General features: G+C 35.3%; 1 protein-coding gene across 11 annotated transcripts in view; it reads left to right on the forward strand.

Moving 5' to 3' along the window:
* The window catches only part of PLEKHA5 (pleckstrin homology domain containing A5), a 168,091-nt gene that overhangs the window by 139,381 nt on the left and 11,547 nt on the right, over positions 1-17,163 (forward strand). For 6 of the 11 annotated variants that reach the window (XM_032186858.1, XM_032186792.1, XM_032186808.1 and 3 more), the window contains 10 exons: positions 4,614-4,676; positions 5,824-5,904; positions 6,039-6,188; positions 7,544-7,645; positions 8,737-8,848; positions 9,101-9,147; positions 10,021-10,209; positions 10,796-10,913; positions 14,772-14,887; positions 16,104-16,313. In XM_032186858.1, the coding sequence (XP_032042749.1) occupies positions 4,614-4,676; positions 5,824-5,904; positions 6,039-6,188; positions 7,544-7,645; positions 8,737-8,848; positions 9,101-9,147; positions 10,021-10,209; positions 10,796-10,913; positions 14,772-14,887; positions 16,104-16,313 (1,188 nt within the window). The remainder of the gene's footprint in view (positions 1-4,613; positions 4,677-5,823; positions 5,905-6,038; positions 6,189-7,543; positions 7,646-8,736; positions 8,849-9,100; positions 9,148-10,020; positions 10,210-10,795; positions 10,914-14,771; positions 14,888-16,103; positions 16,314-17,163) is intronic. The other 5 variants (XM_032186867.1, XM_032186844.1, XM_032186852.1 and 2 more) reach the window with 1 other exon arrangement.

Here is a 17,163-nt window from a genome sequence, read left to right on the forward strand (position 1 = left end):
CTGGAGTTTAATTTCATGGATGGTCTTTTTTTGGAAGTCCACTCGCCATTGTAGATTGAAAAAAAAAAGCTAGAGACTAGAGAAAAAAAAAGCTAGAGACTGTAGAAAAAAAAAGCTAGAGACTTCTCAGCTTTCCAAAGGAGTAAAGGAATATGCTTTGAGTGCCTTTGATTTCAGAATCATCCAGCGTGTGCTCCCATGTGCAAAACAGAAGCTTTAATACATAACCTGAAGGAACCATTTGGAGAGGAATAGGAGAAGTAAGGTGCCCTCAAGTCCTAAATGAAGGCAGTTTTGTTATTTTTTTTAAAGAAGCCTCACTGTTGTAAACTTTTTTTTTTTTTTTAAAAAAAAAAAAAGAAAATCGAGTTTCTGTTTTAGAGTATGTCAGAGAAATAAGTCAGCATACTTAAAATGATCAGAGGTGCTTTGAATGTGTCAGGGTAAAACTTGAAATGTTATTCAAGATGCATTGGAGGTACAGCTGTGTCTGGTCTGGTCTGCCCAGCTAAAATTCATACCACTAAAATTCAAAATGCTGTCTTGATGAAGCTGTGCTGCTAAAGTATTACCGCAAAGTACTGCCTTCACCTTGAAGACTTAGCCACTCTTTCATATTTGACACTGAGTAAGCATCTTTTTTGAGATTCTTGTCAGAGAAACTGTGAATCTAATGGGTCACGAAGATTAAGTAACCTTTTGTCACTAGAGATGTGGTCTCTTCAGGTAAGAGTTCGAGCGATATGTTGGCAGGCTTGTGCAGAAGAACCCATGTGTTGGAGAACACCAAGACCTGCTTTTACAGACAAAGCAGACAGTTTCCTTTACAAAATATTGCATAAACTGACTTCCTGGAAAGGATAAAAATATACTTAAAACTTCACTGCTTAAATAGTCTTCTAAATTTTTGTAATGCAAAGTTAACACATTAAAATTCTGGTAGCCTATTTTAAAGATTAAGTAACGTAAGTTTTTATTCGAATAACATAAATTGTTTTCACCAGTTGTCTCTGCCATTGAAATTTAAAAGAAGTATCAACAATTGGGAGAACCCTCTGTTTAAGTGATATAAATCTATTTTCTTGTCAAGTTGAACTAGTTTTTGTTGACTAGAAGCATTTCTGCAGGTACAGAAAGGACCTTCCTTTGCTTAAGTCTATTCAGTTCAGTTTTATGACTTAGTTCATTCAGAATTAAGTAAAAGAAAGCAAAAAAGTTGTATTTAATTAGAAATTAATGTCTTGCGACCTGTTTGTTTACAACAATCAGTGGTTCTTTGACTTGCATCACTCTGTTCTACACACTGTACTGTAAGTATGCAGGTGTAAGCCAGGGCATTGATTCCATATGTACAGATGAGAAAAATACAGGCTTTTTGCAGCCTGGGCCCATTTCTACATATTTTTTTTTTTTAACACTCCTAGGGGTGAGGAGTGTTAATCTCATTCTCTAAAGTGGGAAAGGGGGAGAGAGAATTAACCTCAGTTCCTTTTACATGTGTATGTGTTTACTAAAGGGGGGAAAATGAAAATCTGAGTTCAGCAAGATGACATCCATTTCTTAACTTGGATATCTGTTCTCAGTACTTTAAAATGCTACCCCTTTTGTTATTATTAGAATTATTAAAAAAAAAAAATAAATCATGGTTGACTTCAGTATTATGCTTCCCACAAAATGTCCTATATTTTCTCCTGTTTTAATCTCCTGAGTGACGTAATTTTGCAGAGATGCTTAGTGTCCTCTCAGGATGTGAAACTTGCTGCCATGTAGCTATTGAGACAAAATGGCTATTGGAATCTGAAAATAGCTTATAAGATAATGAAGTCATACCTTCACATAAATGTGTTTTATATTGGCAGGTTAGATAGGTTTAACTGCTCGTGTCTCAAGAGGGAGATTTGCCTAATTTACATTTATTTGAGAAGAAATTTCCCAATGAAGACGTCTTGTATAGTGTCCATCGTGGTGGGTTTATCCACTTTCATTATTCATCTGGTATTGGCTTTTGACATACATGATGATGTATCTAATGGTGGGACTACATGGTATATGACATCTCGTTCTCTAGAAAGTTTAATTTAACAATATAAAATCATTAAATTCTGTTGTATATGCATGTTCACAATGAAGATCAGTTGAATATGAATGTGGCCATTTTAACCAGTGGGACTGGCATATTAACAGAAATTATTTCCAGCATGAATACAAGATTCAATTAAGGTCACTTTACTTTTTCGCATTTACACATTTGGCTGAACGCTGTGCAGTTTGCATTTCAGAATTCAAGGTGCTGCTACTTAATGGTAACACACAGTGTAGTGTACTTCAGCACGTTAACAGATGGACTTTTTTTGTATTTGAGTAGGAAATTGTTGAGGAAAATTGTAGAAGCTTGCAGCAAGCTGTGTCAGTGGTTCAGTAGGTGGCACTCTTTCGCTGTAATTACTGTTCTGGTGAAGCGTTTGTATGGACGATTTGGTGAAGGAGGCTTTTGTTGAACGTGACATATAATACGTTTCAATAACTTGATCGTTGGAGCTCTTATAATGCATTTTCCAGGGTTATGACGTTGTTAGCCTTGCTTGTAATGTGTAATTGCATTTTGTCTACTGCAGTTCCTCTTACAATTCCAGTAGAGTGTGATAGCATTCTATGCATTTTGCCTTAAGCTGATTTATAGATGTGCTGCGCAAAGAGAAGCTGCCGTTTTGTCAGAGATGGATTAAGTGTTTCATACCATTTTCAGAGTCTTTTGTGTTAAGTCTATGTAAAATGTTGCAGTAGAAGTGTAGAAAGTGGAAGTAGCTCTCCAGCAGTGTCTGTTGTGGCAAACTAAGAAATACAGACAAAAGCAAGAAGTTGGCAGCAATTTTGAAAGTGTGGTGGAATTTTAATAAGAGGAATTAGCACATGCATAGTATTCTTTGAAAATGTTTCACTTTCTGAATATGTAAAACATATTCCTTCTAGGAGGAAGGCAGGGACAGGGATTCTAAATCAGCAAGCTTTTTTCAACTCTGCTCTAATTAAGGATGAACTGTTGCAAAAGAAATGACTCTTTAATAAAAGAAATACACATATGTATACTGACTTGGAAAAAGAAAATGCTAGGCAAGGCATATGGAATGTTGAGCAGTGTCTTGCAAAGATGTATTTATTTTTCTCATGTAAAATCTGTTGTGAAATGTACCTAGGTTTTCACTGTAAGTTAAAGACATTTGGCCTTAAATTTATATTGACCATGTTATGAGTTTTTTTAAATATTTCCATTCCTCATTTTCTCTCATTAAGATAAAATCAACAGTTAAAAAACACAACTCTACACGTGTGGGCTTGAATAGATATCTTAAAATGCTAATGTTTATGAGCGTTCATGAGGTGCAAAAGTGCTGTGGCTTTTTCATATTCCACTCTCATTTCATAAAATGTCCATTTCAAAGAAAGTTACTCTGTGGTTTTAATACACTATACATACTTCTAAATTGTCACCAGGTGCATTTGCATGAGGTATGTGGACATAACGTCTTGAAATGAAACACTTAAGTGTGTTGAAGATTTATTGTGTTTGGAATGCTTGTCTGATTAACCCTTCCCTAGTCCTTTTATTTGTAAATGTCCTTTAATATGGACTTGTGTTTTTATAGTCTTTCTTGCACTACTAAGCCATGATGACCTAATTATGCTATACACATGAAAAGAAAGCATATATGTTGAGACTCAGTGTGCACATGTTTTTAATTAAATAGAATATGAAGGCTGATAGTGTTATGTAAGTATTTACTATATAGAACAGTAAATAGATACAGTATATGACAGTCTATCTAAAATGGAAGAAGATGCCTCTTTTTCATGTAGAATTATTTTTAAAATCTTGTTACTGGTTAATTTACAGACTTAAAGAGGTAAGAACTTAATGTGAGGGGCTGTATAAAAGTAGTTGGGGAGGATAACTTACATGCCGACCTAGCATGAGAAGAAAAGTTTGCATAGGTCCAAATTAAAAACAGAAGGATTTTTTGTTTCTGCCATTTGTGTCATACTATGAATTCCGTCCTGGGGGAGCATCCATAGGAAAAAGTAGGCAGAAAAGTATTTGGCAACACTTACTGGTATAACGTATGTGATGTGATTAATATTTTTCAGATACTTTGTACCTTAGATCATTCAGATTTCAGATTTGCATCAGAATATCCTCCTTGTGAATGTACTTGATCTTAATGGATCTATAGAATGACTCATTCCAAGTAGAATGAGTCCCTGTATTTAGAATGCAGATATGGAAACATACGTTATGATGTGTAACTGTGTTTGGGTGTACTCTGGCAGTTTACTCTTTCTACGTGATCCATGTTTGATTGAGTTGTATCTTCCTAAATATCCAGTTTTGCATTAGAAACATAGCATATTCTGTTTATATACTTTCTACCAACAGCCTGCTTGTCATTCCGTTAGTTACCTTAAGTAATATATACTGGCTAAATAGTGTTGTTTTAATGCGACAATGGCATTCAAGCAAAAGATGTTTTGCTGTATTAAAACTTCCAAGCTAAACATTAGTTTAATTTTCATAGTCAAATTAAGTTGTTTTATGGCAATATTATTCTTCCTTATAGTTAACTCAAGAAGAATGTAGGGGTGCACTATACAAATATAGAGCTGAAGAGCTGGATATTGATGTAAGTACTTTGTATTTCTTCTTCCTTGGAAATATTGCTATTTGCCTTTTTATTTCGATAATAATCTCTCCCTTGATTTTGGGGTTTGGAATGCACTTCCTATAGGTGACTGCCATCAGAAATTGGTCCATGAACTTGAGAGAAGACGTAGGACTTTTTTAATAAGTTTGTAACATGCAGGAATGGTTACAATTTAGACCGAAACTTTAAGCATTCTATCTGTTCAGAAAGAGAAATGCTTGTAGAAAGGAATTTATTTAGAAAGAAAAAACTATGTAGTTCAGTTATAAGCATGAGAAAACTAATTTCTCAGGAAATATGACTGATGCTCCAAAACTGAAATTTGGCATGGGAAGTTACCTTTCAAAGTATTGAGTTGCTAGTTACTGAAGAAAAGGGGCTTGGTAATTAAGGTCAGTTTGGAGATTGCTTGTGAAAAATGCACATGTATAGTCATACTGTGTATGCGTAGATATGAATGTCTAGTCATATTTGCATAATGCAACTAAGAGTAGACTTACTGATTTAAGCACATTTAAGCAAGTTATTTTAAGGCTACAAAAGAAAGCAGGCTTTCAGTGTTAACGTACAGTTTAAAAAGTCAGAGTGGCACAAACTGACCAAAAATTTGTTCAAATAGAAAAGTAAAACAGTTTCAGATTGATTAGAGTCCACTGAACAGTTCCTCCAAACGGGAGCTTGGAGTGGAACAGTTTTAGTCATAGCTAAGCCTAGAGTGGAGCCAACACAGAGCAGAGTATGTCTGGTATTAGTAAGTAACTATCAAAAACTAACACCTGAAGTAAGCCATGGGAAGGATTAAGAATGATACAATATTCTTTATAATAATGAAGAATATGTTGATTAAAACAGTATTATTATATTGTAAACGTCCAGTTGTAGAATCGTAAGTCAATGTTTTAAGCAGTGTTATTCAAGTTACAATATCACTTTTGTACTATCTTAAGAAGGTTTCTTGAAGTTATTCGAACATGCAACACTGATGCCTTCAGAACTTGAGAATTCATGTTTTGTGGTAATAAAAGTTTTAAATAGCTTCTCGTAATGATTTGAGTGAAGTTACGTATTGGTTACTACAAGATGTTAAAACAATCCTAACTGTTGATTGTTTTCTGTTATATACTAGGCTAAACTTAGCCGTCTATGTGAACAAGATAAAGTTGTACAAGCACTGGAAGAGAAGCTTCAACAGCTACACAAGGAGAAAGTAGGACAATTGTATTTATTACCTAAAGTGGATGTTATTTTACATGCTTATATATCGAACAATGATAACTGAAATAAAATGAAAATCAGCGCAATGATGCAGAACATTAAAAATAATTCTTTTTATTATAATAGTACACGCTTGAGCAAGCTTTGCTATCAGCAAGTCAGGAAATAGAAATGAATGCAGATAATCCAGCAGCCATACAAAATGTAGTCTTACAGAGAGATGACTTGCAGAATGGACTACTGGGCACTTGTCGAGAAGTATCACGAGCTACTGCAGTAAGTAATACATTCTTGCCAGTTAAAACTCAATGACCATTAAACAATTATCTTTGTATTCTTAATTGGTTTGTCTCTAGTTATTTTTCATTACATTCCAACAAACCTCAAAGCTGGAACTTTCACTCTATTCACCGAGTAGTCTTTCTTGAATTTTGCTTTTGCCAGGAATTGAGTGCATACTGACTCCAGTTGGTGCAGTATTTTTATAATGTATATGTGATTACGAAAGAAGTAAATAAAACAAATAAGCTATTTCATGCGATAGTAAATAAAGGAAAACATAGATTTTTATCAGATATTCCATCAGATACGTAATTTATTTGAAGTGAAAAATAACTACATAATGAAAAGATAATAATGTTGTGGTCTGTCTTTATAGTGGTCCATTGTATTTCAAAGATATTCAAGTCATGCACTTTTGAAAACCTTACAAGAAAGGAAAGGAGTTTCTATTTACTGTCCTTTTCTACTTCATGATGCTTTCTACACTGAGACGAGGCAAAGAAATATGTTTGCTTACTTGTGTGTATCCAAAAAAGCATTTCAGCATCAAGTTACATTGGTTTGTTGTGGTGAACTTGATATGATGTAGGCCCTGAAATACTGTTTTTTGTCTGAACTATGTTGTAAAAGGGATTGGTTGGATGAGGAAAATGGAAGCAGAGGAGGGAAAATCTTCTTTCTAAAGGAAATATTCAAAATATACTCCCCTCATCACCTTTTTAATTTATGCTAAATAGAGTAAATTGCTTGATCCAGGCTTAGTAAGGGGGGTGGTAAACCTGGCCTCTAGGATTCTTTTTGCATTTTCTTCCTTCTGGTGTTTCACACCAGTTTCACACCAGTTTCACAGATATAGTGACGTATTAGCAAGCCTGGGGTATTCACTGGTAACCCTACAGGCAGGGTTGGATGACTTACAGTAGTCTTGCATAATAAATTGCATATACATGCACGTGCCTTGCGCTACTATCTTTTTATTATTCTTTGTGATAAAATAGAGAAATTTGCATCCATTGTTGTGGGTTTTCTGACCCTGTGGAAGGACAACTTGAGACATGCATGCCTGCTAACTGTAACAGCATATTCTGAAGATTTCACCCTGGCCTATTTTTTAATTTGTGAATAGACAAAACGCTGTTAGTTTGTATTTTGTTCAGTATCATCAGAAAATGCAAAAGCTGTTTAAACATGACATTCTCTAAAATTACACGATACTTATTGCCAATATCTATGAGCTAATTCCTGAAGTTTCATGACATTGAATGAATAAAAAAAAAAAGTCTTTTTTTTTTTTTTTTTTTTTAACTTCAAAGTACATATCCAATACTTTTCTTTTGTTACATACTTAGGAACTGGAAAGAGCTTGGAGAGAATATGATAAACTGGAGTATGATGTAACAGTAACACGGAACCATATGCAGGAGCAACTTGATCGTCTTGGAGAAATTCAGGTGTGGCATTTGAAGAAATTCAGGTCTTAAAAGATGCATTTAAGTAGTTTTCATTTTCTGTGGTTTTGTTTAAAAACTGTGCACAAATGGGGGGGGAGGGGAGGAAGGAGGATGTGTGGTACATTAGCAAAGTATAAAGAGAAATTAGAAGTTCATAAGTTCTGCAGGCGTCTTCAGCTTTTCCTATATTTTGAAGCTATGGTGTTAGTTTTCCCATGTTTCCTCTTTCTGTTTGAGTGATCGTGTCCCAAGCAGGGAATTTTTCTCAGACCTTAATTGCTATGACAGTCATATTAAATGTTTATACAAATCCCTTCTTTTAAGTGAATATTTTAAAATGTAATTAAATCATTCTACCCAAATAAATAAATAAATATATTTTAGGTATTCAGTTGTTAAACATCAGAACCCTTCATATGCATCTTATTTGTTGCTTGTGCTATACGCTGGAGGATTGGCCAATTTGTATAAGTTCGGAATTTCTAAGGGAATTGTTCTGTGACACAAACGTGTGTGTGTGTATGTATAGAAATGGGCAGATGGGTGTGGTTTATGCTGTGAGGTATTAAAGGCTATTTGCTTTAGGGGTTGATTTTGTATGCAGTAATGAAAGAGAGATTACAAGGAAACTCAAAGAGCTGAGAAATTTGGTTATGCAACCCAATGCACATGTAACCACAAATGCAAATAGGCCTACATTTTATATGCTAGCCTGCAAGCACCATGTTCATCTCCAACTATTTCAGAATTGGAACTGATGATTCCTCTTCTTTTGTGTGCAGGTCTCCTATGCAAAGTTGGCTTTGATTTTCTTTGTAAAGAGTAGATGCCATTCTGTTAAATGGAGTTTCAACTGGCAAATTACTATCAAAATAAGACTCATGTTATATAAATGATTTCATCATTCAGCTTTTTTCTGACAACATTTGAATATTACGTTTTAATGGGAGGGTGTCATTATTGCATTTTATTTTTGTTCATTGGGAAAGGATATGCGGTATAGTCAAAAGAAATAAAAGCTTTCCTTTCCCTCTTTTCTCTTGCAGTGTATTCTGGTTTGTCACTTAAATATGCTCTTTCTTTACTGGCAGACTGAGTCAGCAGGGATACAGCGTGCTCAGATTCAGAAGGAGCTATGGAGAATTCAGGATGTCATGGAAGGTTTAAGTAAACATAAACAGCAAAGAAGCTCTTCAGATGGAGGTAAGCTAGTTGTTTTTAACTCTTAGGAAGTGAGATTGGATCGTATTCTATATGCATTTTTGTAAGATAAACATATTTGCTTTTGTATGTTTGAATAATGGCAGAATTGCTGAGAATGATGAAGTAATCAGACGTCTTAAGTTGATGATTTGTGTATTTGATAGCAACAGATTATACCTTTTTATACTGTTTTATAATCTATTTAGTGAAAACAATTTTTCTCTTTCCTCCTGCTCTCTGCCCCCCAAACAGGCATCATGGGATCAAGGACATTTTCAGCTATTAAATATAAAAATGAGGTATGGTTTTATCATATTTAGAATTTCAGCATCACTGTATTTCTAATGTACATATGATAAAAATGAACATTATTTGAACTGTTTATAAGGTATGAAGTATGTATTCAGTATGTTTCTTTGAAAATATTGCAATTTGAATTAATTTTAAAGAATGATAGCTAGTAATTCTAACACTTTCATTTGTTATTTGTCTTTATATTCTCGCCAGTATTTCTCTTTTCCATTTTTCACCTTTTCCTCTCCTCATAAGAGCCTCATAGGCTCTTATCCTAGAAATATAAACCCTGATTTTCGGACTTGCTTTTTGTCCCCACCACACTTTTCATGGGAATAAATACATTGCTTTATTTGTTTATTCACCTATTGAACCTGGTTTTCAGATGGCCAGAGCACCCACAAGAGCAGCTGAAACTGTGGGAGCTCCCAAATGTTTAGTTCCTCTGAAAGTCTGGCTAGAAGTAACAGTTCTAAAGGGACATTGTCATGGTTGTTAAAAGTATGTGAAAATATATCTATGGTTTTTAGAACTTTTTGAAAGACTCATATATATACAAATCCTTGAAAAGATACAGAATTTAATTTTTCAAATAATGATTCAGCATTCATACATGTCCAACAGAAAGTGTAGGTAACAGAAATGAATACCTTCATAAGCTGAATACTGAAGCTGTTGATGTATTTCAATCTACATGGTAGTAATTAATAAATAAAAAAATCCTGTCTTGGCTTCTATTTTAGTGTGACATTGTCCCTTTAATTCTAAAATCTATAGCTGGTGTAGCTATGGTAATATAATTTTTTTTTATTTTTAAGTTATAAATAACTGTAACAGGTGTGCACATCTAAATAAGGTGACTATTCTACAATCTTTAGGAAGAGGAAGTAGTCCCACCTCGTCCTCCACTCCCTCGGTCCTATGACTTTACAGAGCATCCTCCCATAATCCCCCCTCTGCCCAGTGATAGCAGCTCCTTGCTCTGTTATAGCAGGGGCCCAGTACATCTGCCAGAAGAAAAGAAGATTCACCAAGTTCAAGGATATCAGAGAAATGGATCTCACTGTGTAAGTGGCTTAAACTGCCACGTTGTTCTTGAAGCATTTCCCCTTCCTTTGCACAGTCACAAATTTCATGTTGCCATCTGGCTAATTTTTTTTTTTTTTTTTTTTTTTTTTTTGCATTTTTACTTTTTGCTACTTGGTTTTACTTATAGCTCCATCATTTACATTTCATATTTTCCTGTCATTTCCTGTCATATATTCTGTGTATATTTTTTAAAAAGTCTTAAGGCTTAAATATGTGCATTGTGTGTCTGAGTAAATTTCAGAAAATCACATTTTTCGACTCATGAGCTTTTATGAAAACTCTAGCCTCAGAATCAGGTTTTGCTGAAGTCTTGTACAGTTTTTTCCAGATCATTTCAATAAAAAAAAAGGCCGTTCATATTTTTATGGCAGTTTTTCTGCAATTTCTGAAAGTCTGCAAATGTTACTCAAATTAATTACAAAGAAATACTGCAATAGTATTTGAACAATGAGCTATTGTCCTGAAGTGAGCAGTCTCATCGCAAAATAACTGTTTTGAGTCTTAAGACATAAATGCTTGTACAAAAACACCAGTTTATTTACCTCATAACTTGTCATTCTTCAGGGTCCTGATTATAGGCTTTATAAGAGTGAACCAGAGTTAACTACTGTAGCTGAAGTGGATGAATCTAATGGTGAAGAAAAAACAGAACAAATGTCAGAATCAGAATCTACAGCTAAAGGTTTGTCCCCAGGAGTGTTGTTTGTGACCTTTCTGCCTTTTTCACAAGGAATACAAAGCTTTAACTGCTACAGAAGCTATTTCATCCTTTGTATTTTTGTAGCCTGTCCATTTCTTAATATGATGAAACAACTCCCCCAATAAAATAATCATTTAATTGTATGACGAGAAAGATTTCAGTCAATTACACCACAGAAAAATCAAACATTATACTCACCAACAACCCTGAAATCCTTATTGACACCATGTCTAATCACATCACTCACATTCCCCACACACCGTTCCCCTGAACAATTACCCATTTTATGTTCATGCCCTTGAACAATTATTCAGTTTTTGAATCAAGCTCCCAATGTTATGTCACTGGAACGTCCAAAAAGGCAGCACCAGAGAATTTTCAGACTCTTATAACGCAGGGAAACAATGTCTTTTTCTTTTTTTAATCTTGTAATTGTTGAATTGCCTTCTGTCCTCTGATATAATAGGAATAATGATCATGACCCTGGAGTGTACAGACAATAAAGGTCTTTGCAGTTGCTAAATACTTTAGATTCTTCTCTTCATCTAGCTTCTATAAAAGCTACTAATTGCTTGGTAGAGTCTTTTACCAGGAAGTGCTCCTCAATTCTGTTTGTTAAAACACACAGAACAGTTTGTTAAAGGTGACTCCAGGAAAAGCAGTTTGAGCACTACCCAAAAACCATACTAAGAGCTTTCAGAATACCTAAGCTTGCTCCTTTTTTTCCATAATGATCAATGTTGCCAGTGCCAGCAAGATCAATGGCTTCTCTTAGTTGAGCAAAGTGCATCTGTAGCAGGTTGGTGTAACAGTTTGAGAATTTGACCCAAGAACAATGATCATTTAAGGATATTACTTTCATCAGATCAGTTACACAGGCTTTTAAAACTAAAGATAGTGTACATTTTGGGTGCAAAACAATGTGAATGACCCTATGACAGATGATACAATTAAGCTTGTGTTTACCAGACTATTACTCAATTTAGTTTGAGTATGGTATTTGCTGAGGTATAATGTTCACTTGGAGCAGTTATTAAATCTCTTTTAACTTGGTAGTGAAAAATGCGAGGTTTAGTCTGAGATTTACTAGTCATCAGGCACCTAAATTGAGGTAGTTGCCTTTCTGACAACGTGTGTAGGTTTTATTGACCTACAGTGTATCTATTTATAGATATTTACAAGAAAAGGGAAGTTAATTTTAAAGACACTGCAAGAAAACCTATGGTGACTATATAAAGCTAACTGACAATTCTTGAGCAACCTAGTCTGCTTTCTATTTTTCAGTAAAACAGCCGTCAGTAAGGGAACCAAAAATAGAAATTCTTCTAATATAAATAATATCTGGGGTTGGGGGAGAGAATAGCTGCAGTTGGTAGCAAGTAAGTGGAGGCTATTTATCTTCATAAAAAACAGAGTGAAGTGGGTTAATCATAGCAGTATTTTATCATCTGGTTCACACTTCTGAACGTGTGAATTTTCTGGTGGATATTTTCACGTTCTGTTTATTCACTTATAACAACATGATGCAGTAGAAAAAATTAAACCATTCCTGTGGTGGTGGTGTTTTGTAGTGCATATGCCATTATAACCATGTGCTGTTTCAACAAACATTTTTATGCCGTTCTATTTTAACAGTTTGTAAGCTGAAAAGGAAGCAAACTCAGAGTTCATATCTGAAATTTTCTGTTCTTGTTGTGTTAAGAAGTCATGCTTAAATGGCGTATCCAAAGCACACAACTAAGCATCCAAAATAGGAAACTAAGTAAATTTCAGAGGAAACTTCTAAAATGTTTTTCTAGTTTGTTGTGCGTGTTACTGTACTAGACACTCCTCATGTTTCATCTGTCAGCCATTTCCCTCTCTTTTCAAGTGTCAACAATCAAAGAGAAAAGTTTTAATGGGGCTATGTAAAGTAACCCTTGCAGCTCTCTGCAAGCAAAGGAATATTTATGACCTGAGTGGCACATAAAGGTGACACAAACGGAAAATGGACTTAAGCTGTGTTTTATCCTTTTCATGTGTAAAGGAGACCCAAACTGTTGTTTTATAGTTTGTGTTTTGAATAATGTGTTTGGCATTCAAATAACTGCAGACTACTGTGTCAGCCTATTGAACAATTTGGAGACGCAGTTGAGCCTTCACTGAGTCAGTCAATCCCCTGAAATCTCTGTGACTTCAGGAAAAATTGGGAAAAATAATTTGGCTATCAGAGAAGACACATTTATTATTTTAGGCAAAAACAGCAAGAAAACATTTTTTTTTAATTTGATTTCCTTTATGTATCAAGCAGGAAAAACGAAGCATGCGTTATCTAATTATATGTATATATATATTTTGGTAGGTCTTAACTTCAGTTTTCTACTAGCTTAATTACATTTTGGCAAGGGTTCTCTAAGTAGAAAAACTCCAGTAGTAGGTTATTACTAGGAGAGGCTGAATGTGTGGTGGACATCAGGAAACAAAATATTCTCAGCTCCCAGCCAGACACAGCCTGGCTACTACAGTTCCCTGTCCCTACGTACAATGAGCTGCGAGGCAGAGTACATGCTCCCTCCATGCAAAAGCACACAAACTGAACAGACACGGCTAACCACAACCGAACAACAGATTTGAGATCAGGGCCATTGCAAGCACTGCATAAACAAAAACAGCACTCAAAAAAAGTGGAACACCACATATAGCATGACCCTGTTCTCACTTGCCCCTGGATGAGACGCGAAGCTTGTTAGCTGACCTTATACCCATATAGATATAAGCACATGTGCACACAACAGTGGGTCCCTCTCCAGGACGTGGCCAGACCTGTAGTCCCTCCAGCAGTCGACTCTGAGTTTCTCCAGTATCCACATCTCAGACCTAAAATCTCTTGACAGCTGACTCCCACATCTTGTATCCTGCTTACTGCCTTAAGTTTGTCAGGATCTCACATAGACAACAGAGTCCTCCTGGATAGCAGGTCCAGACCTATGGCCTCTCTGGAAGCCAGCCTGCAGACCTTCAGTCTTTGCCATCTCTGGCCCCAGACCTATGATCTCTCTATAGCTGTCTCCCACTCCTCTTACCCTACTGGAAAGCTAGCCTGGCTCGAAGGTGACTAGCATCTCTTGGCACTCATACACAGAAGGGAAAGCCTACTCACATGGAAAATACATAGGAATAAAGTTTAATATGAGATAGGACAGATGTAATAATCAGGCACAGGGCTTGGTCAGATAAGCATACTGACAAACAGCTTGCTTGTGTGATGCTAACCCTTTCTATATGCCCCTCTTCTGTATTATTCTGTGCCTATTCTTTCCCATCTGCCTTGCACTCTCCTTTTCTCAGCATTAGTTTGTTCCCACATGAAAAAAAGTTATTATGGGTGGGTTGTTTTTCATTAGTCCCACTTTGATACTTTTAAAATTTTCAATGCTATTTCAACACCTTAAATGGTTGTACTGACATGGTTACCTAGATACTGCTGACCTTGCAAATTGTATTCCACATATAGTCCCAAATACTGCCTTCCAGTTATCTCTGAAGTCTGGCCATCTTTCACGCAATTCTCTCTTAACCATCTGTGAAATCCAGCCACTACACACAGTGCTGTCCAATTTTTGTCAGTTTTTCACTGCTATTTTCGTGTCCAGCAATTTCTCATGCCATGCACAGTAGTTAACTATGGATTTCTCAGCCTAACCTCATGCCTAGAGCTAGTCATCTGCCTGTGTACCTCAAATGGCATCAGAGTTAGGCGTAAGTTTTAGTTTCCAAGGCTGACAAACAGTGTTCTAGAAAAGTGTTCTGTTTTGGTGATGTTTTGTGTAGTGCTTAGCATATTGCTTTACTATTTCACAGGCTCACATTTTCCTGTGGGAGTTGTACCACCCAGAACCAAATCACCAACTCCAGAGTCTTCAACAATAGCATCCTATGTCACTTTAAGGAAGAATAAGAAGATAGATCTAAGAACGGTACTTTAAAATGAATTAAGTGTTGATGGATAGTGATGTGCTAATTTCTAAGTTTAATTTCTGTAGTTACTTTAAAAGTTGTAGTTACCTTTTTAATTTCCTTTAGATAAAAATCACTGCGTTGTAAAGTAAGATATAATATACTAGGTTATACTAGGTTAATGGAGACAGCTGTAGAAAGAATGACAAAATTGTAAAGGTCATGTATGTTAAACTGCACAGAGATTTCATTACACTGAAGCTGGCAAAGAACTAAATGGTAGTGATAAATCTACTAAGCAACTGAAAACTGAAGTTCACGCTTGAGCTGAAAGGACAAGAAGCGTCTTAGACTAAAACTTTTGAAAGACAAATTTGGGGTCTGGAGAAACTTATCAACCTCTGTATAATAAATGCCCTTTTGTTTGTTATTACTAGAATGATCTGGGCTAAAACTAAAGCAGACAGAAAATGAAGTGGTAAGTGAGTAATAAGCATGGAATTTCAGGTTAGAGAGTTCTGTTGTCTCTGGGCAGAAGGCAGACGTATGTAGTTCAGGCAAAAGGGGGAAAAACTTTTGTAACATGAACAGAAGAGGAGAAGTAGGAAAAATGGTGGAGGAGAGAGGGTGTCAACTGGAGAAACAATTCACTTCAGAAGTGAAATCAGTTGTTATGAATGTACTGAATGCAGCCGTTTGAAAAACAGTGAATTTCAGGAATACAACTAAAATCATTGTTATTTCAAGAGTAATGCAGTTCTTAGAACTATGTATTCTAAGTGGTGCTAAATTTAGTTTGTTTCAGCCTGCACTTGCCATTAAATATTGTCCAGCTGTACTTTTTCTTGGAATTAAAAGGTAGAAGTGAATATTAGATAAATATTAGATAAATGTCCTTGATCATTAAATTTCAGCTACATTTCTGTCTCAATCAAGTAACTTGTGTTGCTTTGGTATAATGTCTGGTAAGTTATTTCAGCTTCAGAGGAAGACTTGGAGAAAGCATCTGCCTATTCTCTTGATGTTTATCATCGGTTACAATGTCACTGTTTAAAAAAGTGCATTCGAATGTTTGTGTTTATTAATCATTGGTTCTTGTGCTTTCTTTGCATACATAGGAAATCTTTACTTGCCCACTATTCTTCTGTTTTTTAATTATTATTAGGTGACCTTTTCTGATACGCTAAACAGTTTAGAAGCTTGCTCTTAAAAAATCTATATATCCTTCCATTTAAGGAAAGACCAAGAAGTGCAGTGGAGCAGTTGTGTCTTGCAGAAAGCACACGTCCTCGAATGACAGTGGAGGAACAGATGGAAAGAATAAAAAGACACCAACAAGCTTGCCTGAGAGAAAAGAGAAAAGGACTAAATATTATTGGTGTTTCAGACCAGTCACCTTCACAGAGTCTGTCTTTTGTAAGAGATAATCCATTCAAATCAGCACAGGTTGGTCCCAAGTTCTTCAAAACGTTTAATAGGCTCAATAATAAAATAAAAAAAAAGGAGTAATTCTGGTTCCAAAGTCACGTGATACTATAGGTACCTGTCTATTCGCGATTGTTCATATAAAATGACAGTCACGATTCTCTGTCAGACACAACAGAGGGAGATGACAATCTTCATGTTAATACCTAATGATAATAGAAATCATCTTTCTTTTTGGAAAATAAGTAGTTCAAATCTACACGTTTGATTGTGCATTGTGCTGTTTGTTAACAAGTTATGTTTGTTGTCAAATTTTGCAAACAACATCAAATTGCAATCTCTGTGACTAAAAGTAATATCAGGGATGATTATGATTCATTTGATGTGTAAATTATGAAGATTTTCTGTCATGTAATATATTCAAACATCAGTAAAATGATTTATAAAACATTTCTAGATAGGCATGTTTATTTATAATGGTAGCTCTTTACTATGCTATTATGCATTACCATATTTATAATGGTGCACTCTAGCTGTGGTTTTTGAACCCTTAAATACATAAAAATAAAACTTTCACTTTTGTTTTTCACTCATTCTTAAACATTTAAGGCAAAGCATTGAGTTCATTAAATGCATAAGGGTGGGGAGAGAGGGAGATGTTACCAAAAAAAAAAAAACAACCAACAAACCTCATGACAAAAACAAAAATAAAATAGGTTCAGCGTAGTAGGTTTTACTGCTACTTTTTAACTGTCGAGTTAGGAAGTTAGTTCTCATTTTGAATAGCTTCAAGGAGTTACCTCTTTCATCCTCTGATATACTTTTTTTTTTCCTTCAGATCACGCTGTCTTTTTTTTACAGTTACATGTGA

This window comes from Aythya fuligula, chromosome 1 (assembly GCF_009819795.1).
Source record: "Aythya fuligula isolate bAytFul2 chromosome 1, bAytFul2.pri, whole genome shotgun sequence".
Lineage (NCBI taxonomy): Eukaryota > Metazoa > Chordata > Aves > Anseriformes > Anatidae > Aythya > Aythya fuligula.